At 31.9% G+C, this 25,008-nt stretch overlaps 2 protein-coding genes, 1 long non-coding RNA gene and 2 pseudogenes across 5 annotated transcripts; 3 read left to right on the forward strand and 2 right to left on the reverse strand.

The window, feature by feature from the left end:
• Positions 1-4,848: 4,848 nt before the first annotated feature.
• LOC139786982 (uncharacterized) lies at positions 4,849-6,518 on the reverse strand. Its single transcript, XM_071726078.1, has 5 exons — positions 6,365-6,518; positions 5,948-6,143; positions 5,597-5,794; positions 5,260-5,393; positions 4,849-4,919 (listed from the first exon to the last, which is right to left on the reverse strand). The coding sequence occupies exons 2-5, from the start codon at positions 6,096-6,098 to the stop codon at positions 4,866-4,868; spliced, it is 537 nt and encodes a 178-aa protein (XP_071582179.1). The 5' UTR covers positions 6,099-6,143; positions 6,365-6,518; the 3' UTR covers positions 4,849-4,865.
• An 874-nt stretch (positions 6,519-7,392) lies between these two features.
• On the forward strand, positions 7,393-11,849 carry LOC139786980 (uncharacterized). The gene is made up of 5 exons (XR_011722494.1): positions 7,393-7,620; positions 7,883-8,091; positions 8,186-8,389; positions 8,514-8,675; positions 8,762-11,849. It is a non-coding gene; the product is annotated as an uncharacterized lncRNA (long non-coding RNA).
• Positions 11,850-12,009: 160 nt separating this feature from the next.
• On the forward strand, positions 12,010-15,443 carry LOC139786978 (uncharacterized). 3 transcript variants are annotated; one of them, XM_071726077.1, is made up of 6 exons: positions 12,010-12,323; positions 12,867-12,969; positions 13,207-13,356; positions 13,552-13,617; positions 13,696-13,832; positions 14,127-15,443. In XM_071726077.1, exons 2-6 carry the CDS (start codon positions 12,963-12,965, stop codon positions 14,829-14,831), a joined length of 1,065 nt encoding a protein of 354 aa, XP_071582178.1. In that variant the 5' UTR covers positions 12,010-12,323; positions 12,867-12,962; the 3' UTR covers positions 14,832-15,443. The 3 variants fall into 3 exon arrangements, with proteins under 3 accessions (XP_071582178.1, XP_071582177.1, XP_071582176.1); XM_071726076.1 differs by lacking the exon at positions 12,010-12,323 and adding an exon at positions 12,662-12,690; XM_071726075.1 differs by lacking the exon at positions 12,010-12,323 and having other exon boundaries at positions 12,715-12,969.
• A 458-nt stretch (positions 15,444-15,901) lies between these two features.
• On the reverse strand, positions 15,902-18,496 carry LOC139786979 (uncharacterized; annotated as a pseudogene).
• Positions 18,497-20,801: 2,305 nt separating this feature from the next.
• On the forward strand, positions 20,802-24,562 carry LOC139786981 (uncharacterized; annotated as a pseudogene).
• The last annotated feature ends 446 nt before the right edge of the window (positions 24,563-25,008 follow it).

Below are 25,008 nucleotides of genomic sequence, written 5' to 3' on the forward strand. Positions count from 1 at the left end.
CACTGTTGAAATAGACGACGCCCTGATAAAAAGACATTAAATTCATCACGAATAGCCATGCGATATTTAATATACTGGCTTCTAGTTATTCGTTTATTACTATTTAATTTTGTTAAATTACAATGCCATCCTTGAGTACCATATGGATAAAATAATGGATATATCCATGGTTCAACATTTGGATCCATAGTACTAACGTTTTTTTAAAGTTTTGTCATTTCTATTACGTATTGTTACATATGATTCTGGAATTTCTCCATTAGCAGTTGTACGAAAAACAGCAGCAACTTCATTAGTTCTTTGAGCATTATATCGGCGTCGGTCCATACCTGGTCTTAATGTAAATAATAATTGTAATTCTGGCAATAATTCTCCAGATTCTATTTCTAATCGTCGTTGATTTTCTAATTCTTCACCCATCATTTGATAAGATTGAGCAAATATATTTAATTCCCGCATTATATGTTCAAGATTTTGTATAATTTCAAAATCTAAATCTGAATTCTCATTGAGACGATAATTTATTGCTTCATTAGAATCTACAATAAAAAGCTGGCCGAAAGTGGGGTTTTCATTTTGAGCTGCATACAATGCTGTATTAATTTGATAATAAATCTGCCCATGTATTTTGAAGCAATATGGACCAGGTCTTCTATTTTCAAAATTAACCAAATTAGCGTTAAATTATGCGAATGAAAATGAACTGTTGTAGCTACGGATATGTTTGAAAAAATTATTTGATTTTGCATGGCTACCATTAAATAAACTACGAAGAAATTGTGGAAATTGAGGCAATGGTTCTAAATACACCGCACCGTGATTACAACAATCGTGAAATGAATTTCCTTTATTAGATACTTTTTCAGCTGCAAAATGTTTTGCTCTACAATGAACACAAGACACATCCATAGAAACCAATATAATATTCATTTATATCATTAATTAGCATTCGATTAATATCTAAACGATGTAGTTGTCTTCTTTGAGACCGATAATGGGATTGATATTCTACATGACGTTGCTGACGTATTGGTATAATATTTACAGAACTTTCCCCAATTATTTCTTTATTCAATTCTATAACTCGATTATCATGTATTGTGCCAGAAATGTTGAAAACTTGTTGGTGTGCTAATGTTACATCTGAAGAATTTTCTTCAATTTCATGATTTAATTCTATTATACGATTGTCATGTATTGTACCAGTGATACTAACCGTATAATTTGTATCATTATTTGAGTTTGATATATTATTTGCTACTTTTGTAATTTTACGACGTTGACGAGATTGATACTCAGCATTTTTTTCACGACGTCGTCGTTGAAATTCTTCTTGTTCTTCCGAGGTTCGTTCTACTTTACGTCTTGGCATTTTGCAAAAATACAGATATACAATAATAATTATAAAATAAATATAACTTAGTTATTAAAATATAATTTTAAAGCTAATTTTCTTTAAATTTTAATAATAATTGTAAATATACAATATATTATTATTATTTAATATGATATATGTTAAGTTTAAATGTAAGTTTAAATCATAATTAAAAAATAAATATAATTTACAATTATTAGTTATTAAAATACAATTTTTAAAACTTACTGTTTTCAAATTTTAATAATATATTGTAAAAGTATATGATATATTATTATTATGTAATATAATATATTTATGTTAAATTGAAATATAAGTTTAAATCATTATTATCAACATCATCATTATTGTCATCATCATTATCATCATCATCATCATAATCATCATTTTTTTATCATCATTATCAATATTATCATTAATATAGTCATCATCATTATCATTATCATCATCATCATTATCCATCAATATTCTCATCAACATCATCATCATCATCATCATCATCAATTCATCATCAATCATAAATATAATTCTTTTAATATATATTTATAACATAGTATTACATTATTATATATATAAGATATTATTTAAATAATATTATATTTTTAAATACATAAAATTTATATTTTTGTTTAAAACAAAAACTATAATATTAAAACATACAATTTTTTTAATTATATATCTAATAATTAATTTAATATAATAATACTTAATAAGTGTAATAATTTAAATGAGAGTAATTAAAATTATGTTAATACTATCTATATAATAATTAAATTAATACAATAATTATAATATATAATAATTTTTGTTAATAATAGTATTTTGTATTAATAATAAAAAATAACTGTAATTTAAATTAAAATAATTAGATTTATATTAATATTAATTATATTTTATTAATAGATAATAATAGATAATAACTAAAAATCTTTTAAATTAAGCTCTGTTCCTACTTCAAGTACCTGAAACAAAGAAATTTTATCATATTAATATTTTTGATTAAACGAATAATAAGATTATTAAAATTATACTTATTGTGTTTACTGTTTATATATATAATTTGACTCTTAAAAATGTCAAAATAAAGATGTCAGCAAATGCGAGTAAAGTACGGTACGTGGCGGGCAAAATAAATAATTGATGCAATGCTTTAAATATGTTGAACGTTTTGGCTTTTCCTTCAAGCCATCTTCAATTTTATTAATAGTCACAATAATTTAATACTGCCGATTCCGAGATAGCAAGATTTCTTTCTGAGATGTTGTTTTAAACAAGCTGATATGCGCGAATGTAAAGAACATAGATATTCTCTTGACAGGACAAATATAATAAGTAAGGTAAAATTTTCTTTTACACAGCCAGTCCTAAATGACTTCTGACTAACCTTAATGTTAACCTTGACCTTCAAGGAGTTGACCTTTTTGTCGCTTGTTGTTTGTTAAAAAGTTATTAACAAAAAAGTTTGACAAATATAGTAGTTATTTTGAGTATATGGGATATATATATAAGCAATATATCAAAGTACATGCGTCGACAGAGGGACATGTTCCACAGGGGTCGGGGGTAAAAGTAGACCTCGCTTTACAACGTGCAAATGTACATGCGTGGACAGAGGAGCGTGTTCCACAGGGGTTGGAGAAGAAAACTTGCTTCAACTTACAAAGCACATACTTGTAAGTTGAAGCAAGGTCCATCCCGTATAGGGGGGATATGGATAGGGGGTCGAAAAAGCGAGGTCTGTTTCTCCCCCCTCTCCGATTCCTGTGGAACACGCTCCTCTGTCCACACATGTATGTACTTTGTAAGTTGTAAAGTTGAAGATGGCTCAAAGGAAGAGCTAAAATGTTCAACATATTTAAAGCATTGCATCAATTATTTATTTTGCACACTAGCACCACAGACGCGCGCTTCGCGCGCGCTATTTAGCTTTAACATTATGCTATTACTATTACACTATTAATTTCTTGATACACACAACTGTCAAAATATACGATGACAGCTGCAAATGAAGTAAGCGCAGCGAGAAAACCAATCAGCATCGCGGAAAAGCGGCAACAATAAATTCGACTATCGACTTAACATGCCTTTTTTTAGAAAGGATTACGTACAGCACTTGACTCACATTTGCCATAACATTCTTATTTTTACTGTTTATTATTATGTATACTGTTTATTATTATTATGTATACGCGCGCATACATATACATACATATATATACATACACACATGTATACATATACACATACATATATATATATATATATATATATATATATATATATATGTATATACATATATATACATACATATGCCATACATACGCATATATATATACACGCTACACATACGTATACAAATATACGCTACACATGCACATGTACATACACACACATGTACGCATATACAAATGCGGGCGGTGACGTATACACATATGTACACACGCGTATACATATATTATACATACATGTACATGTACGCACGTATACATATACATATACATATACAAGTCTGTCATTTTGACGTCTTTTGACGTCATTTGACGTCAAAATGACGAGTGCTTGCTACCTGGGATATATATACTTTCTTACACGTACGCATGCAAATATGCACATATATATAATAATAAATACCTGTAAGTTTAATCCTAAGATGTCATGAACTAATCACAGAGTCGTATTAGCGTCTTAGGACATTATTCAAGATGGTCTTGAAATAAGATCCGACTCTGAATACCGGTCTTAGACGTCTTAATGATGTCTTTAAAACGTCTTATATCCAGATTTTGGATACGGTGTTGTCTAGGATACATATATAAATTGAGAAGATAAATATATATATATATATATATATATATTTGTATAAATACTACATATGTAAATAAGAATGTATTTTATAGAAAAGTAAGCTTGAAACTTACCAGTATCTTATATTCACACACAAAGGTTTTTTGCATACGTAAATATTATTATTATTGTTACAAAATGTCTAAATAACAGCTGCAATGACAGTTGCTCACGAAGTAATCGCTACGTCAACGAAAGAGTTAAATATGAACTATCTTCAGTACTTAAGATGGTCTTAAATATAAAATCCAACTATGAATACCGACCTATGAATACGGATCTTTGGGCACATTCAAGGGAGAAGCTATTAGCGTTAATAATGTCGAGATATTGTATGGAGAAAGACATGACCAATTGCATATTTAACTAATTCGACCAATTAAATACGATTGGTTAATTGTTTCACCGTTCGAGATCTTAGAGCAATTTCTAGTATTGTGGATACAAGGCTTTAAATAAGAATAGAACAAGCAAATAGCTAATAACACGCTTTTCAAACGCAGTTATTTAGGCACGTTCAGCAGACAATTAATAAACAATTAATTTTTAACTCTTTAATTACTTAATTTATTTTTAATTTATTTTTAAGAATAACAATTTAACAACATTGAACATCTTAATAAATACAATAAAAATTATAAATTTATTAATTATTTTTTTTCAAAAATTTTGATGTTGAAGATGCAGCCTTGTTCTGTCCCTGAAAAATAAAATAATATATAAATGCTTTATTATTTATTATTTATTATTATTATTTATTATTATATATTGTTATTATTTATTATTATTATTTATTATTTATTGTTATTATTGTTATTGTCACGTTAATTTTGTGGCTATTTTGTGATTATTAAAGCCAAAGTGTTCGGTATTTTACAAATGTACTAAATCAATTACAATTATGTTTTATGGATGTCTTTTTATTTCAACGTATACTGTAAAAATTTTTGGCATGCAATTTCACGCTTCTGATATCATCAAATAAAACAAGGATATAAGTAGCCAGTAGACAGAAACATCAATATTTTTTAGAATTATACCTGCTGTAATAAATTATCATCCAGTTTTCTTTTCTTAGGGGTTTGTATCCCCTTTACCAATTGTCCTAAAGACATACGTCCTTCCAATTTTTTAATATCCTCAATACATGTTACTATTAAATATGGAGGATCAGCTGTAAAAATTAAAATAATAATAATACTTAAAAAAGACTTAAAGACAAACGTAGGATGTCCGATAATAAATGTAGCAATATCTGTTTTATGTAAATAGTCTTAGATTGAATAAAAGAGTTTTCTATCTTTTTACAATCATTTTAGTAGTTAATAAGTCTATTATCAGACAATCTCTCTCAGACTTATTATACAATAATAATACCTGTATTTTGTACATTTCCAACAACTTGTATTTTATCTCCTCTTTTAAATTTTTTTTGTAAATATTTGTTTAAATCAAAATTTAAAATGTGTATTTCAATTTTATAATTTCCATCCGTGATAGCTCCACAACCAATTTTTTTATTAAGTTTATTATTATATATCGCGCCAAAATTACTTTTTAGAAATCCCTTTAATACTGGAAAACATTAAAACAATTAAATATTTGAGTTATTGATTAAAGAAAGTTTAACACGCAAGCATATTTACACGTATATAAATACACAAAAGTAGATATATATAATACATATAGTTTAATTGTATCTTTGAAATATTCATCAATAGAACTTACTGACACGTTCAGAAGTATTTAAAATATCTTTAAATTCAATTTCTTGAGGATTATTATTAACTATATTGGAAGGATTATACTTTCCCAATATTGTTAAAACAGTATTGCCTCTAACGTGTAATTCAAATGGAACATTTCCATTATTATACATTGCTACTTTAGGTGTTCTTGCTTGTACTCCGTCTAAATCTACAATCTAATTATAAGTAAACTGTTAAGTTAAGTTTACATGTTTTTGTTAAGTTTATATTTTGTTTTTAATGTTAAATTAACTTTTTGGAAAAAGAAATGTAATAAATTATTAAATTTTTTATCATTTAATTGTTTAAAAAACATCAGCTAGAATTTAATTTTAGTTTATAATAGTAATTAATAAATAAAAACTTATTTTTAATCTTAAAAATTAAGGACACTTACAATATTAGTTGTTATCTGTTGTTCAATACGCTCTACCTCATCGTTCCATGCAACTACTTGAATTCTTCTTCCACTACCGTTATTGATGTAAAATTTAAAAAATCTGTATTGTTTTTGATCACCTACAGACCGAGGAGCCTCTATGCTGTCAATATATCCTATTACTTCTCTATAATATCAATTAAATAACAAATTATTATCTATATTATAATAAATTAATTTATAATTAATTTACATTTGTTGAATAAACTCATATCTATACTATTATTATAAAGAGACAGAGTTAAGTCATCGTATACAAATCAACGTAAAGTGTATATTTAATATAAACGGGTTAAGTCACGAAAGCCTCAATATTCTTTATTGTACTGATTTATTTTTTTATTAGTAAATACAATATCAAGAGACACGGTAGTGTCTCGCGCCAAGTACACGCGGAGCGAGACCGACCGTGACTCTTTTACGCGACGCGACGGGTTGCGAGTACTCGAGATGTTGAGATCTCGATAAACGAGTGAACGGATCAAGTTCTAAGTAGGCTTGATCGACAGCTTGGGGTCGAAATAGGGGGGGGGTTTCTCTTATAATATTCCGCTACGTGCCCTACGAGCGGAGATATTGCGACGCAAAGTCCAAATGTGAAAAATTTTATTTAAGATACTCCTCCTAGCGCCGCGATATCTTGATCACGTGATCAGAGAAAATGTCCCTTTCACTTTTTCGCCACTGGCGGCGCTTTCGCGCAGTGCAGATATAGTGCGTTCATATACGTGTTTGTACTGCGCGCAGTGCAGATGTACTACGCGCAGTGCAGATAGTTAGTGCGTTCAGCGTGCTGTTACGTCACAGTCAGTTCACTTAACCTATCGAGAGATACGGTAGTGTCGGAGCGAGACCGACCGTGTGACTCTTTATATATATTGACAGCAGAGAGCTGATACTGAGATCAAGGAGTCAAGGAGCCTGTTCACACGAGGCGTTTCTGCCGCGCGATTGCGGCCGTGCGTTAACGTTTGCACGAGCTGCACGCTGTCGCGAGGTAAGGTGCGACAACGCGCGTACGCGAAACGGTAGTAACACCGTAATCGTGCCGGCGATATACTGAATTTGAATTGCTTCGTGCTTATCTGGAGATTTCGTATCCCTACATCGTGTTACCACCGCTGCCGGAAAAGAAGGTTCTCTACGCTTGGCAGAAAGTGACGACTGACACGTTCGATCCCGACTTCGTTGATCGCAGAAGAGCTGGACTCGAGGTACGTTTCCGATTTGCAATTATAACAGTATCGTGCGATGAATGTTGTACTAACCTCAAAGTCGGAGCATCCTTGCTCACCGGGATCGACGTAAAGTTTTAGCGGATTTTAATCTTCCGAATTAGCGTCGCAACAATATTAGTCTTCCATTATCTATTGCCTCACAACTTTTCGATTTTAATATTCTGTAGCTGTATAGTTATTTGTACACAATCGTGATATTAATATACATCAGATTGTTCATGTTTTTGTGCTGTTACAGTTCTATGATTTAGAGGAACTGTTTCGTAACGGTGGCCCCGTGCCAGATACAAATTACATATTCCTGGGAGATTTTGTCGATCGAGGCTACTATAGCTTAGAAACGTTTACTCGTCTGCTCACATTTAAAGCTAAATGTCCGACAGGATAACGTTACTACGCGGTAATCACGAAACTAGACAAATCACGCACGTTTATTTGGATTTTACGGTAAGTGCGCAACGATACTTTCTTTTCTGGGCTTTTTTTACATTTGTGTATAATAAAGCTTTGATTTCATTGGTCTCTTCATTTTCTGTTCTAGATGAATGCCAAAACAAGTACGGCAATGCTAATGCGTGGAAGTACTGTTGTAGGGTATAACTCCACTTTTGATTACGCTCGAATAAAATTCTGTTTTAGTTAATTGATGAACAGGTTCTTTGTGTACACGGTGGATTGTCTCCAGCTATTAGAACACTAGATCAAATTAGAACGATTGAAAGAAATCAAGAGATTCCACACAAAGGTATTAATTGTATAAAGTGATATGTCATTGCAAAAGTTACATAATAATAAAAGTTACATGACTGGATATTTACTGTTATTGTACAATAATAATAAAATATCGTTGCTTAATTGCCATATTACAGGTGCTTTCTGTGATTTGGTCTGGTCCGATCCAGAAGATGTAGAAACATGGACAGTAAGTCCGCGTGGTGCAGGCTGGCTGTTTGGCAGCAAAGTGACTTACATGTTCATGGAAGTGAATGATCTTAAACTCATCTGTAGGGCGCACCAATTAGTTCAGGAAGGTATGTCTTTGCTCAAATATTTCTGTCGCAGATTTTTTTAAATATCTCGGAAGTATGTATTGATGACGCATATTTTTATCATGCAGGTTATAGGTACATGATTAATGACAAACTCGTCACAGTGTGGTCGGTCCCAAATTATTGTTATCGATGTGGTAACAGCTAGTATCATGCAGTTCACGACAGTGGATCAGAGATCACCAGTGCTGTTCCAGGCAGTGCCTGATTCCGAGAGAGTAATCCCACCTCTAATGCCCACTCCGTACTTTTTGTGATCTATCTTAGTGGCTCATCTGTACGGATGCGGAAGAGAAATGTCTGTGTCTAGACTCTACGGAATCACATGATTTGATTGGCCGGATCCAGGCTGGTACCATGACGGACCCACACATTCATGAGAATATATCACTGATTATATACATATTACTTTAGAAAATTTTGATTCCCTTAAAAGAAATTATTTGATGCGTTCTACGATCAAAGTACGATACTTAGAGAGGACTGAATTGTCGTGTGATTGATCTTATTCAGGGAATGTTCTTTAGATTTTTTAAGAACTTTATCAGGTTTTACATGTTGTAAAGTTAATTACATGTTGTAAAGCTAACTTTTATATATCTACATAGTATCTGCCATTGCATCAGCCTGATTTTTGTAGCTCGAGAAAAAAAAAGAAAACGATATTTTGCATCAGAGCAAATGTGAACATTCTGTGGTATAGACGCTTTTGCTGTCTACTATGTACATTCTGTAGAGCATTCATATCTCAGAGCAGCATTCTGGACTTTAATGTTCAAAAGACTAAGAGCTTTTAAATAATTTATGAGCGCGAATAACGCAAATAGTCCAGTGCTGTGTGTGAATATAAAAAGAAAAGAAATATCACGTTTAAACATTCCGGCAAAAAGTACACTCTCTGAGTACAGTAAATGCTTCTCTGACATTACAATCGTTGTGCGTAGAATTCAGATTTATTAAAGCGTGAGCATATATAGTACTGTTAAGGTCTTCCTGAACATATAAATGATCTGTTGCTGGTTTAGGTACTGTGTGTGCTGCGTACCGTTCTTTTTTCTTCTAAATGCGCAATCGGTGTTCTTAGCAAGAATCGTAAATTCGGCTCTTTTTCGCCGAAGTACAAATAGCGTGTAGCAGTAGCCAAAGTTTTCCTGCTTAGGTAAGGAAATCCGATAGCGGGATCGTTATAGCATCTGTAGAGAGTTGTCTTATTATTTTTATGCACATGACATTTTTTTACGCTTAATTTTAAGAAATTCCGAGCTCAAATATTGTCTTTAACCTTTAGAGGCCGGGAAAAGGACTTGAAGAGTTTTTTTTTTTTTTTTACTATTTTTCCCTTATTCAACACACAAATTTTGCCCGAAAACATCAAATAGATTGTGTTTTTTGGGTGGTCGATATTTCGACCACCCCCGGCCTCTAAAGGTTAAACTACCTTGACACACATTAATGTTCTTTTCAAGAAAGATATCCACCGTTCGTTCGTCACACACACTTCTCTCTTTTATATATATATATATATATATATATATACATATATGCCAAATCGCTGTCGTATTGAATAATCGTAATTAACTAATTGTCATAAGTTCATTAATGTAGGGAGCAACTTGAAAAGAAAAAAAACCGAGACCCTTAGCAATGTGCCTCTAAATTAATAAGCGTTTGTGTAATATAATGATACGATATTGATATGACATAATTAATGGAAATGCACCGGCCATTGCGTATCATAAGCCTGAATTCTGACCATCGATTTTTGCTAGCTCACGATAATTCCTAACCGATCACAGACCCGACAAATATGGCATTGGCATTGTGGCACAGGCTGTCAAGTTGAGACTACTCTATTTTGAATTTTGTGATATAGACCGAAGGAGGCGTGTGCAATGGTCATGTCGATGTTTATAACGACTCTCCTTGTCGCACCATTCGAAGAGGTGTTTTGCGAAGATCCGTTATTCCAAGAAATGTAATAAACTTTTGAACAGTGCCTTCAGAACTATAACACGACGGTCTACTAGAAGTATAAATGCTTTCTTATTCTATTTCATATAAGCCTTCCGCTATTGTTTTGGAACGAGCCTTTGCTTTTTCGCGAAACTTTTCTACGATATTTACGTTTTACGATTTTACTACCTTTTAGGTCTACTCTTACAATTTTACATCACGCGCGCGCGGTATATTCTCTATTTGTACTACATATTATAACGTACAATTACAATTGCGCGATACTTTACGCGAGTAATGTATTACATAAAGTAGAGAGGAGCGCATCTAGAACGAATTGGGACACGGAGCTTGCGTTACAAACTCGACTCGCTACATTTGCAGCCTCCGAGTCGTGAAACGGTTTCGCAACGACGAGAACGCCCTACGTGCGGTACGGATATCATTAGAAATCCTTAAAAAAAAAAGAAAAGAAGTATTAGCCTCTGTATCTATTGGGGTGTTCGCGGCGTTTCGTTTACCGGAATGCCTCTGTCTGTGATCGCTTTAATCTTATCGAAGTGTCCAAGCGCTTGCGGCGACTCGATATTAATAATCGGTAAGCTCGCGAGAGAGAGAACAAATGAAGACAATTTGCAAGATAAAAATAAAATAACGAAGACTAATTTAGCTTAATGTGCTCCGTGCGGGTGCTTGAACACTGCGCATAATCCTTAAAGATCTCACAGGTAGACACCATTTTAAAACGATCATCATGTACCTTGAAAGTATAGACTTTGTTATGTTAATGTAATGAAGAACGTTTGTAATAAAATTCGCAAAAAATCGCACTTGATCGCATTGTCAATAATAGAGAAGAACACGATCGCATAGTGCAGACCAAACGCTTTGGACCAAACGCTATGGTACATGAGCATATTTACAGTTCGAAGACCAAGAGGTAGAGCCGCGGGGATACGACGACAAGAAGAAAGATGTCGTCAGCTAACCACCATTGGGGTAGACGAGGCAGAAGACCGAGACAGTAACATAATTATTTTTAAGCCGTATTTTTAAGCAGTAATATAACCCGTCAGTATTATATATTCGTACCTCTGACCATACACATAAGAACACACACATACAAAGTGAATATGTGAATATGCTACGTTTCTTATACATACATGAAAACATAATTGCTAAATAAACATTTAATAAAACTATTATATTGTTATTTACTTCATACTTACCAAATCAAGTTTTATTTAATATGTAGGGTAGACCGGGGCACGTTGTCACACGGGGCACGTTGTCACATCGGCTTTATTTAAAAAACTAATAACCAGAGGGCAGCACCCGTCATTCCCAAAACGTGTTAGTGTATGCTCATCTTTGGTGTGTTTACAGTGTTGAGATTGCTCCAGCCGTGTTGACGTAAAATCAACTTGAAAGTTTTTTGCGACCGTAAGTAAAATTTTATTGTCTAACATTCAACGTACTGGACATGAAGCTTATGTTTTTTCAGAATAGACCTTTATATTATCTTAAAGTATGTACTTTTACCTACCGCGTGCAATACCTAACCTTATGAATATCTCAAACGTGTCGGCCACCCAGCAAACCAATATGTAACTGTTATGTAACTTAGGGAGCACATGGAAAGAACAATGTTATATTTCATAGTTATGTAGATGAGATGTAAGTATTACATAACTTTGAGAGCACTTTAGACAAACAAAGTTATATTTCTTTATTACGTATATAACTCATAAGAGTTATTTAAAAATGTAATATAACACACACGTAACTCGAAATACATAACATAAATCTGACAACCGTTAACTGTCAGCAATATGAGAAATGTTATGTTACTGATATATAATATGTATACACGTAAAGTAATGTAATATAAAAAAGATTTTCTTTTTCGTTCTTTCTTCCATTATGCGAAATGGATATGTGCATAAAATGACTAGACTATACTGAGAAGATATGCAGATAGAAACAAATTTCATAATATATAATATATCTATATCGGAATATATGTGGGGTGCTTTCCAGCAAGGTACACAGGCGACACTGTGTAACACAGTGTTCGACCCAGTGCTTTCCAACTACGACACAAGTCGACACAATCGTACACAGCTAAAATGCTGAGTTTGACTGTGCCGTCGTTTTGTGTCACTTCATGGATACCAACATTACCGACATTTTTACATGTGGTACCATTTATTTTTGTAGTTTCTATGGTCCGATAAGAAAACTTTAAGGTTATATTCCAAATAGTGTGACACGTACAAAAGGTGAAAAATATTCTACTGTAGAAGTTTCTGAACCATGGAAGGTATTTAGTACATACTTATTTTTATATTATTTTATTATTTGTTACAAAGACAAATGTTGCATACAATATAATACTTTACTGACGTATTGATGAAAATTATTGTACCACAGCTTTCAGTCATTTAATATTTTTAAAATGTTAACATTTCTACAATTGTACAATACATATAAATATTGTATTTTATTAAAAATTAGTAATTTTAATAATTAATGATTATACATTTCCAAATTACACTAGGATTTACATGCAAACATTGCAATGCAGATATCCTATTATTAGAGGAAGCATCCATGCACAAATGCTTAAAAAACAAAGATATATTTATGGAAAATAACAACGTTTTATTTACATACGAGTCAAACGACAATCTGGATGTCAATGATGAACGTAAGTTTATTTAATAGTAGATACAACTTATTAAATATATAAGCTATTTCCTAATCTAATTTCAAACTATTTTATAAATTAGAACTGAAATAGAATCTTATATAAAATATCTAATACATGCAATATGTATGATTTATCCTATGCATAGAATTTTTAAGAAATACAATTTATATATTTTATAATTTATTCTTACAGCACTCAGTAACTGTCAAGAATCCGTATGCACTACTGCAAGTAGTAGTGAGAAATCTGCTAAACAAAGTAAGTTATAAATATACATTTTTGAATGAAATTATTTTTCCATATTAATTTTAAATGTGCTATTTTTATATTTTATAGGTGCTGTATGGACTGATAATGCAACAATGGCTCTTCTCAGCCTCTATGAAGCTAATATGCATATGTTAGATCATCCGAAGAAGAAAACCAAAATTTGGACAGCAATATCAGATGGCCTAAAAGATTTCGAAATCGAGGTATGATAAGAGACAGTATACTTTTTATAAACAAAGTTAAATAATTTTGTATACTGTCTTTAAAGAAAAAGATTTTCGGCTTTGGACGTTCAACCATGAGACAATGTTCAAAGTCCAGCTTTATATACATATATGTATATGAAGCTGGACTTTGAGTATTAATGTGTGCGTGTGCGCGTGCGTGCGTGCGTGCGTGCGTGCGTGCGTGTGTGTGTGTGTGTGTGTGTGTGTGTGTGTGTACAACACCATATTATTATGTTACATGCTTTTAATTCAAAAAATTATTTTCTACAGATGTCCAGTGATCAAGTCAGATGGAAAATAAACATCTTACAAAAAAAATACAAAGAATGTTGTGATAACAACAACAAATCAGGCAGAGGCAAAATTGAATTTAAATGGTACAATCAATTGGACGAAATACTTGGCAAAAATAAAGATGCTATTGCTGCCCACACCGTATCGAGTCAAATAATACCAAAAAAAGTCTCTAAGTCTGCATTATCCGGCCAAAAAGATGTTGTAAATTGTGCTTCCAAATCGTCACCGTCGGCTGCGGTTATATCTCTTCCTACAAGTCCCATCGCCTCTTCTTCTTCTACAGATTCAGTTGCCTCGATATTGATGAATAATAAAAATACAAAAGCAGCAGCTCGTCTCCCACATGGAACAAGTTCGAACTTGGCAAACAGAAAATTGGACATTGAGAAACAGTGGCTTAAATTTATAGAAAACAAAGAAATAAGAGATACTGCACGTGAGAAGAAGCATGAAAAATCTGAAAACAGAATGACTGAAAACTTAACGCTAAAGAAACAAATGGTAAGTTTAAAAAGAAAACAGATAGATCAGAAAAGGGAGTTATCAGAAAAAAGATTGAAGGATAAGGAAAATAAGCACGCTGAAATAATAAAGATAGAAAAAACAAAATGCAAATTATTGAAAAAATTATTAAATCAAGCAAATATAAAAAACATCTCCGATGATTCTGATAGTTAAAAAGTAGATGATTATTAATGTTTTGGCACTAGTGTATATCTATAATTGAAGATAAATCGGTCATTGTTTTTGTCTATTATTATGAATAGATAATTGAAAAGGACCGAATATATATATATATATATATATATATGCAAATAATATGGAACACAGAAATTTATGTATATCCATAAACCCCGAGATATGATCATTTATCTTCAATTATTATTACATTTACGACAAAGTTTTGATTAAATGTTCTACATATTCTAGAGTTTATTTTTTACCAAAATATTGTACTAAGTCTTTATTTTTTTGTTTTTTCAATTCAGTACAAATACCTTATAATTTAGTTGCAATTAGGATGTCATTTAGCACGTAACATCAGAAATTTATAATACGTACTGCAATTAAATGTAATTATTAAAATATTATTAATTAAAAAAATGAATACAAAAATCATCTGTGATGATTCCAACGGGTAGATTGCTATTATTTACTCTTAATTATTTAAATTATAAAGTGCATTTTTATTAAAGGTCAGTATTCGATAATCTACAACTACTTATAATTATAATAATTAATAACTGCATTTTTACGAAACTAGTTTCTCTAATTTTATTTACTATTAGTATATATATATAGTATAGTCATCAGATTAATTATTATTAATATTTCAAACTTGTTCTATTATTTTTTTTCCTACGTTTTGCAATTATTATGTGATTAAATAATTATAATATTCACTATTTGTGTTCATTAGTAAGAAATATGTTCATGCTATTGGATGATAGCATACATTTGTGATACTTTTATAATAAAATATGATGTTCATATTCAAGCTGTTATAGCTAAATACTTTTATTTACAACTTATACATAACAATACATTGTTTATTCCTGGCCAAATATTTCCCTGAATAATTGCATCCTTCGATCTTCTTGAAATCGGCAATTATTTTCGTTATGATCATTATTTACATCAATATTATCATTCGGTTCCTCAATTTCAACATTATCATAATTAAAATTGTCATCATTACAATTTATACATAAATTGTGTAAGATACATGCAGCTACAATAGTATTTGCAATGAATGGCATGTCGCGATATTCCGAAAAAAATTTAATTCGTCGGAAACGTCCTTTCAAATAACCAAATGCTCTTTCTACAACCATACGCGTTGAAGAATGTATGAAATTAAATTCGGTCTGAAAAGGAGTAAGATGACCATTATCACGGAAAGGAGGAACAAGCCACTGTAATGATGGATATGCAGAATCCCCGATTATAAATTTTTTATCTGGAAACATAATTTCTCTATGTTCATTAGCTGAATTGTACAATGCAGATTTTCTCAGAACTCTTGCATCATGGAGAGAACCGGGCTGACCACAGTATATGTTAGTAAATTTCATATCCGCATCTACGACTGCTTGTAGGTTTACAGAGAAGTATTTTTTCCGGTTACAATAATCTCTTGCATTCTCTACATTAGGTTTTTCTATCCTAATGTGAGTGCAGTCAATAGCTCCTATTACATTTGGAATGCCTCTTTTGGAATAAAACTGATGAGAAACATATGCGACATGTCCTTCGGGCCATTTGATAACGTTATCTAATTTTGTTAAGATCCAAGCTGTTACTCGGCGAATTACACGAAAGACTGAAGAAATTGAAACATCAAATCTATCTGATATAGTTCGTAGAGGTTCTGTATTCGCCAAGTGCCACAAAAATATAACAAAACTGAGTTTTGCTCCAATTGGTTTCACTCCAAACGAATGTGAAGGTATAGATCCACTTTCATGCAATTCATCTGGAATATGTAAAGAACTATAGGTTTCAAAAATTCTAAAATAATTATAAAATGGTCAAACACAAAGATTATATCATTTTTTTAAATGCTGAACATTACCTATTAATCGAATTGCTGTGATACGCTTGATTCGTAAGTGCTCCTTAAATTCTAAGTCTGTCCAGCTATCCACAATATCAAGATAATGTTCAACTCGATTTCTCTTATGTCCACTCAATAAATATTTCATTAGAGGAAATATCAATAAAAAATTATCGTTTTCTTCACTGCTTGAAGATATATTACTGGCTGAAAGACTAGTATTGTTCCAGTCTATATCACTGGTACTTGAGTCCTCTGTACTTGTACTGGTGTTGGCTGTACTCTCCATTAGAAGACTGATTGCTACTTTTTCTTTCATATTCATCTATAAATTATTTAATTTATTAATAAAACTAATTAATTTTGTTAATAAGGTAAAACTGCAAACATATACTATACTTAATTATTTACATTCTCAAAACAGTGTATTACAGTACAAATTTATTTCATTTTATTTCTTAATTTACATAATTTGATCAATTTTTTATATATCAGTCTCTTCTATATCTGATAAATAAGTTAATAATTCATAAGATGTTAAAAAATACTAACTTTTACAGCGATAGTATTTTCTGGCATTTAGAAAACCCGTTTGATCATATTAATGACGGAAACACGTTGCGATTGCGATGTGTTCTTGTCGCCGGTATCGGAGTTGCCGAGCGACTCGATCCAATTTAAGAATAATGACGCCGCGGCGGAATGACGTCTCTGACTAGGTGCAGCGCCGTATTTTTATTGGAGTCAACAGCGCGCACGTTGGCTTTCCATTCGAGCAGTAATTCTGTTGACGGAATGCGTCTCATTAATACGAGAATATCACGTAAGTGTGTAACTTCATTACAGGGCGATCAAGTTACCAATAGCGTTGCATTGTCCGTTGACGGCCGCGCAAAGAAGCGGCGTCCGTCCGAAATAATCGGTTGTCTCGAGGCCGGCTAGTTCCGGCCCGACGGAGTTTAGAATTAATCGCGCGCACTCGACGGATTCCGCACTCGCCGCGACATGCAGTGGTAATAAACCACACGACGAATCCCTCGGAGCAGCAACCGCCTGTCCGCCGAACTTGTTGATCAGTAACTCTAGGCAGTGCGCGAATCCCTGATATATGGCGCAATGTACGACAGAAAAAGGATTACCTGGAAATAATTAAGAAAAAAAATCAGCTTGACATACGTAACGCATTGTTGGATAATCATTTTTGAAGTGTAAGAAACTACATGCCTTCCAAAGAATCGAACACGTTATGATTCAAAAGATACTTCACGCAATTCGAGTTGCCGTTGTAACAAGCCCAATGGAGCACCGTGCAGCCTTGATCGTCCTTCAAAGTCGCCGCAGTCGGATCGGCTTTAACGAGAGCGGCTAAAGCATACAATCTACAAACAGACTCGCGATGTAGAACAGCTCTATACTAGGGCAAAAAATTCTGTACGAACGTAACTTCTTACCTGCCACAAGCAGCTGCTAAATGTAACGGCGTTTTACCGTTTACATCTTGCACTGCCACTTAGGCACTATGCTTTAACAACAGTTTCACCAACTGATTATTATCACGCTCGTTGATCACCGCGCGAAACGGGTTTTTGTAGGTTATATCTTCGGGGGTGAAGAGAAGTCAAGTGTCTTAGGTAAAAAATCTAGTGACAAGTTAGATTAGGTTATGTAAAGTGACTGCCCTCCATTCTGGCGGTGAAATAAAAAAGCTAAACAGCGTTTCAGCTACAAGTCAACACTGTGTAACACTGTGTCGCACTGTGTATGACTGTGTTCCGTTGCTGGAAAGCACCCAGTAATGGCTAAGCTATCTCAGCGAGTTAGGCTGCGGTCCACTTGACGCTACAAATGCTTCGAAGCATTCCTCTTCTCTTTTCTTTCAATGAAGAAAGAAAGAGAAGAAGGACGCTCCAAAGAATTTGTAGCGTCAAGTGGACCGCAGCCTTAGAAGGAGAAGGGAGTATACCCGGGTGACGAGTGACGAGTGAGCGCGACGGCTGCGCGTCGCGGCCTGTTATTGGTCGCTTGAGTTAAGGATAGGCGCCGTGGCGCTTTGCGCAGGAAGAAGCGCACTGCTACCGATAGACCGATACCGGCATGGCAGTCTTTGTCCGCAATGCCCGCTGCCCGCTCGTGTTGCATACCTTGTGTGTCATTTGGTTAGGTCGTTAATCGCTCGTGTCGTTTAATTTCGGTAATCGCTCGTGTTGTAGTGTGCGCATTTGTCAATATCAGGCACATCAAGGTGCAGAGAAAATTATTCGCAGTTGAAAATTCTTGCAGGTAAGTAAATTTATATAGATTCTTTATCGATATCGTTTAAATATCTCAATGCCTTTCATATCTTGTTTTTGATTATTGATTTTAGTTGTGGCCACGATCGTATACGCACGACCCGTGTCTCGTGGTTGTGGCATATCCCTCACAGAGAAATATACATTACCTAACCTGTTGGAATATCGATTTATTCTCTATTTAAAAAGGTGGATGAAATCATATTTAATAATTGAATACTTCTCAGTAAAAAGGTAGGGTATTTACTTTTTTTACTTCTACTTTCAACTTTTATATCTCTTTTTGTCTCTGTACATTCCACGTACCCCATCACCGACTACATTTTCGGAAAGAACAACTCGTTTTACCCCTAAATACCATTGCGGTTTAAAATTTTATTAATTAATTAATATTTACATTAAATTTGTCTATATTTTTTAAATTAGTATTAATGTATTATTAATATTTTACACTATATTATACTGGACACTTTCTAAATCATCTTTACATATGTTTCCTAAATATATTTTGTAACGTGTTTTACAACTTGTAATTTCACGGAGATTAGATGTTGCAAATGTACTTATTCGTACTATATGTGTGCTGCTATATAGTAAAAAATCATGTCAATTAGTTTTCCAAGTTCACTGAAATGTATCTTTTTATTATAAAATTAGTTGTGAATTGATTTGTTTTTTGTATATTGTTTGATGTTGTAATTTGTATGTAATGGGCATAAATAATATATTTCAGAGTGTGCTTCTGTAAAATATTGATAAGTACGTCATATATATATATAAATAATATAATATATATATATATATATATATATATATATATTCTGCTCATTGTTTCAAAAATAGTTAGGTTTATGAATAATTATGTCACGTAAAGATTTCTCTGATTTATTTCAACGTCAAAAACGAAGAATTATATTGCACAATAGTAACGTCCAAAATATGAAAAAAAACCGTACAGAGGAAAGAGATAGTACAAATATTAATAACTGTAATTTAGATATTGACAATGCAAGTATTAATAATTGTAATTTGGATATAAGTTCCAATTTTAATGAAGATGAATCAGATTCTACGAATAATGATTTACACAGTTTATTATCAGAAGACACTTTTAATGAAGATGAATCAGATTCTACGAATAGTGATAGTTTATCATTAGAAGACACTTTAAATATTGACAATTCTATAGAAGATGATTTAAGATTTTGGGTAGCTGAACACAATATTAGTCAGAGTGCCGTAAATGGTATATTAAAAATTTTATTAAAAAGAAATTTAAGCGTTCCAGTTGATTGTAGGACATTAATGAAAACACCACGTAATACATTTTCACAAATAATAAAAATGAATGACGGAAAATATATTCACTTTGGACTAGCAGAAGGTTTGAGACATTCGATTAAAATATATTTCCAAACATTGTATCCAGCGGAGCTGAAAGTAATATTAATATCGATGGTTTACCTATATCGAAAAGTTCAAGTAGTCAATTTTGGCCGATCTTAGGTGCTATAGTTGCAGATTTTTATACTAAACCATTCATTATAGGCATTTATCATGGTAATACGAAACCAAAAGATGTCGATGTTTTTCTAAAACCATTTGTAGAAGAAGCAAAACCCATTCTTGATACCGGTTTGAATATTAATGAAGTGATTATTCGTATTAAATTAAATGCTATAATATGTGATGCTCCAGCAAAGTCATTAATTTGTGGTATTAAAGGTCACACAGGTTATTTTAGCTGCACTAAGTGTATACAAGAAGGTGAATTTATCCACAATAAAGTCGTATTTTTAGAACAAAATTCAACCTTGAGAACGGATCAGTCATTTCGAAGTAGACAGCATGAGGAACATCACGCTGAAAAATATTTAACTCGACCAACCATTATAGAGACTTTAGACATTGGAATGGTTTCAGGCGTTCCCTTAGACTGTATGCATCTTATTTTTCTTGGTGTAGGTAAAACAATACTTCGAATTTGGATTAAAGGTGCAATAAATATACGATTGACTGCCGTTTTATTAGATAAAGCTCAAAAACGTAACAGCAAATTAAAAATGTTTATACCCATAGAATTTGCACGTCGTCCAAGGCATTTGCTGGATCTAGATCGGTGGAAAGCGACAGAATATAAACTTTTTGTACTGTATACAGGAATAATTATAACAAAAAATGTGCTATCTACCAAGCTGTACATACACTTAACCTGTCTATGCGTTGCTGTAAGAATTGTATCGGATAAACAATATAAGCATTTGCTTGATTACGCGCAATCTCTTTTTGAATATTTTGTTAGAAAATTCCGCGAGTATTACGGAGATCAATATTTATCACACAATGTGCACAATTTACTACATATATGTGAGGATGTTAAACGGTTTGGAACAATCGATTCTTATTCTGCTTTTAAATTTGAAAACTACTTGTATACAATAAAAAAATCGTTAAAAGTTAGTAGCAAACCTCTAGAACAAATAGCTAATAGAAATATAGAAAAGAGAAACATTGAAAAAAGTTTTTCAAATCCTCCAAAAGATTATCCAATAATTCATTATAATAAAAATAAGACGAGAGTGAATAGGGTAGAATTTGATGGATTTATCTTATCGTCCAAAAATTGCAATAACTGTTGTATTCTGACAAACGGTACAATTGCTACAGTAAATAATATTTATTTACAAAATAATATTCTATACTTTAGAGTAAAGCAACATCTCTCTATTAAACCATTTTTTATTTCTCCATGTGATTCAACGCTGGTAGGAATTTATGAGTTATCTGGTAGTCAAGCAGATTTGCCATATGCAATTGTTACAGCTGACGAAATTTCACGTAAATGTTTAAAAGCAGATAATGTTATGTCTTCTGATGATAATTCAAGTATAGTTATTAGCTTATTGCATTAAATCTATAACGATAGCAAATAAAACGTACGTCTATGTGTGTTGATTACATTAATATAATGTATTTCTTATTGTACTATTTATACTCTTTGTGTTATTATTATATAAATATATATACATATATGATTGTACTGAAGATATCACACTGTGAGACGAAATGAGCTTTCCGTATGCGGTTGTACAATTTCCCAAAGAAGGGACGTACTCGGAAATTCCGACTTCGTGGCTTACAAAAGATTGTACTCAATGTAGATGGCCAACAACTAAGAATGCTACCTTCTTTATAAAAAAAAACAGTCCACCAGAGGCTGATTGGTTACTTTTTGATGTTAAAGTAGAATGTTACTGTGGTAAGTATGTTTAATATTATAGTGGCAATTATTTTAAATATAAATTATGCAATATTAATACAGAATTTTATATTTACAGAGACTTTAGAAAAGGCACGGAAAAAAGCAGAAGATAGTAATTATGCAACTTCCTGTGATGAAATCAGAGGGCGCGGGAAAAGAATTGTACACGAAAAACACTTTCATGATACATATGATGCTTCCGATGACAATACGGATGACGATTCGGGTAATTTAATTTTACAAAATTATATTTTGTTTCTATTGTATTAGAAATTAGAGCTGGTGATTTGCTTTGAAAGTATCAATATTCGAACTTCGAAATAATTCGAAGCTTCGAAGTTAACTTCGAATCTTCGAAATTTAATAAGGTGTCTTCGAAAGTTCTCCTTTAAAAATAAAATTTTTATATTTATTTGAATATTGTATCAACGATTTAGTGTGAAACACACTGTTCACATTCTACTAACTTTTATCACATTTTATAGATTTACCTCCGCAATTATCTAAGACTCCACATGAAAATTAAAAATAAATAAAAATCGGGATTCATCCGGAAAAGAATCTTTGTGTGATAAACAATTCTCGCATGAAAAGCAATCCTCATATGAAAAAGTCTCACCAACTGCCGCTAAAGAAAACTTTACACCAAACCGTTCACTGTCTGGTAAATCACAAAGACAAATAGTTGATCCACTAAAAAAAGTTCACGCTCCACACAAGAAGTTAAAATAGATAAAAATCGGGATTCATCCGGAAAAGAATCTTTGTGTGATAAACAATTCTCAAATAAAAAGCAATCTTCATATGAAAAAGTCTCACCAACTGCCGCCAAAGAAAACTTTACACCAAACCGTTCACTGTCTCGTAAATCACAAAGACAAATAGTTGATCCACCACAAATTCACTTCAGCTTGATGATTCTAATGAATCGGATTCTAATGAAGTTGAACCTGAACAAATAATAAAAAAAGTAAGAATCCAAAATTATTTTTTTTAAACTATTAAGAATCTTGTTTTACCTTTATTATGTTATTATATACAAGTTTAAGTATTTAACGTTTTAACTTACTCTGGGCTTTTTCAGCAAGAAACAGTTGATACAGTGTAACATAGTGAGTCTTTTCATCTTTGTTATCTGTCATTAAACAAGGTGAAATGATTCTCTGTACACTGTGTCATCTGTGTCTCTTGCTGGAAAATGCCTTGTGCGTCTTGATCAAGAGCAATATGGTAATAGCAAATTTATATTTGTATTATTTATTTTGTTCAGAGAAACTGGTTAATATTTGTGTAGAGACGTTAGAGTACGTAAGAAGCATCGACAAAAGACTGAATGCTTTAGAAAGAGGCAATATTAATGTGGAAAATGAGCCTATATTCGATGACATACTTCCGATTAATTCCATACAGAACCTTAAAAAATTTGAGGAAAGCATGGAAACTGCTGAAACAAGATCGAATTTTGTAAGTTAATTTTTAAATATAAATAATATAAATAATATTATATACTGTTTTCACTAGGATATATTTAAATATGTAGCATTCGGCGTTAATTAACTTGTTGACATACATTTAATTTATTATTTATCTAATTACGTATAATTAAATGTATTTATGGTTTAATTAAATTATACGCTTTTAAGGTCGAATTTATGAAAAAAATCGGAGGAAAAGCACCAAAAATATAGTGCAACGGTGTATGAGCCGTTTGTTTACAAATAATTTTGGCATAGCCTGTTCTTGGTATGGTCGCAGGAATAATTATCGCATGTGCGATTTGAAATGTATCTGCATCTTAAAAAGTGAGCTATTTTAACCAGTTGCATATTTTTATTCTTTGTCTAAATTGGTAAGAATTTTATTTGTAATATTAACTATACTATTTATTATTTTATTAGGTGTGTTAAGAGCCAAGGGTATTGACGAATGCGACTTCGAGACTACAGCAAGCGAATGGTTCCGTCTTAGCAAGCTGCGATATGGTCGGGAAAATAAAAAGATATTACCTGATGACGAGCCTGATGCACACAACACGGTCGAGACATAATCTACTACGTGACTGCTTGTTGGTACTTCATTGATATAACGTCATAACCAAAAATTTAAAAAAACTTTTTGTTTTTAAGTTACAAAATAAGGTGCAATTAGTAGCTTTATTTATTTTAATGAACGTATTGTTAGAAAAATATATATACAGTATATATATTTTCATTTTCATACATTTTTGTAATTTTGTCACAAAGTTTATAAGACTTATAGTTTCCCATTTGTATTCCAATCGATATAACAAAAGTATATACGTTAGTCTAAGTTTAAATAAAATATATTTATAAGAAATGTTATATATGCAGTCAACTATGGATAATTAAGTTTTTTCATTATATGAGGAATTATATTCCGATGAGACTGTGTTCCGATGAGACAAACTGACATACTTGTGATATAATACCTTGTCATAATTATGTTTTATATGTGTGGAAAATATATGAAATATAATAAGTACTATTTAAATATTTACTATATTTATATGTTAGTGCCAAAGTTATATATATTAAGATGTAACTACAAATAAATATTTTCATATCACTTATTAATATTGTTTACTAAAATATGTAATGTATAAATTAATGTAAACATCTTAAAAGTTTAAGATACATAATAAGTTAATTGTTTTAAAAATTGACTGGTTATTTGCAAAATATAATTATCAAATGCAAGTATTAAATCAATGAGTATATAAAAATA

The sequence above is a fragment of the Temnothorax nylanderi genome, unplaced genomic scaffold (assembly GCF_030848795.1).
Source record: "Temnothorax nylanderi isolate EJ_2023f unplaced genomic scaffold, tnyl_v1.0 TNYL_tig1224_pilon, whole genome shotgun sequence".
Taxonomy (NCBI): Eukaryota; Metazoa; Arthropoda; class Insecta; order Hymenoptera; family Formicidae; genus Temnothorax; species Temnothorax nylanderi.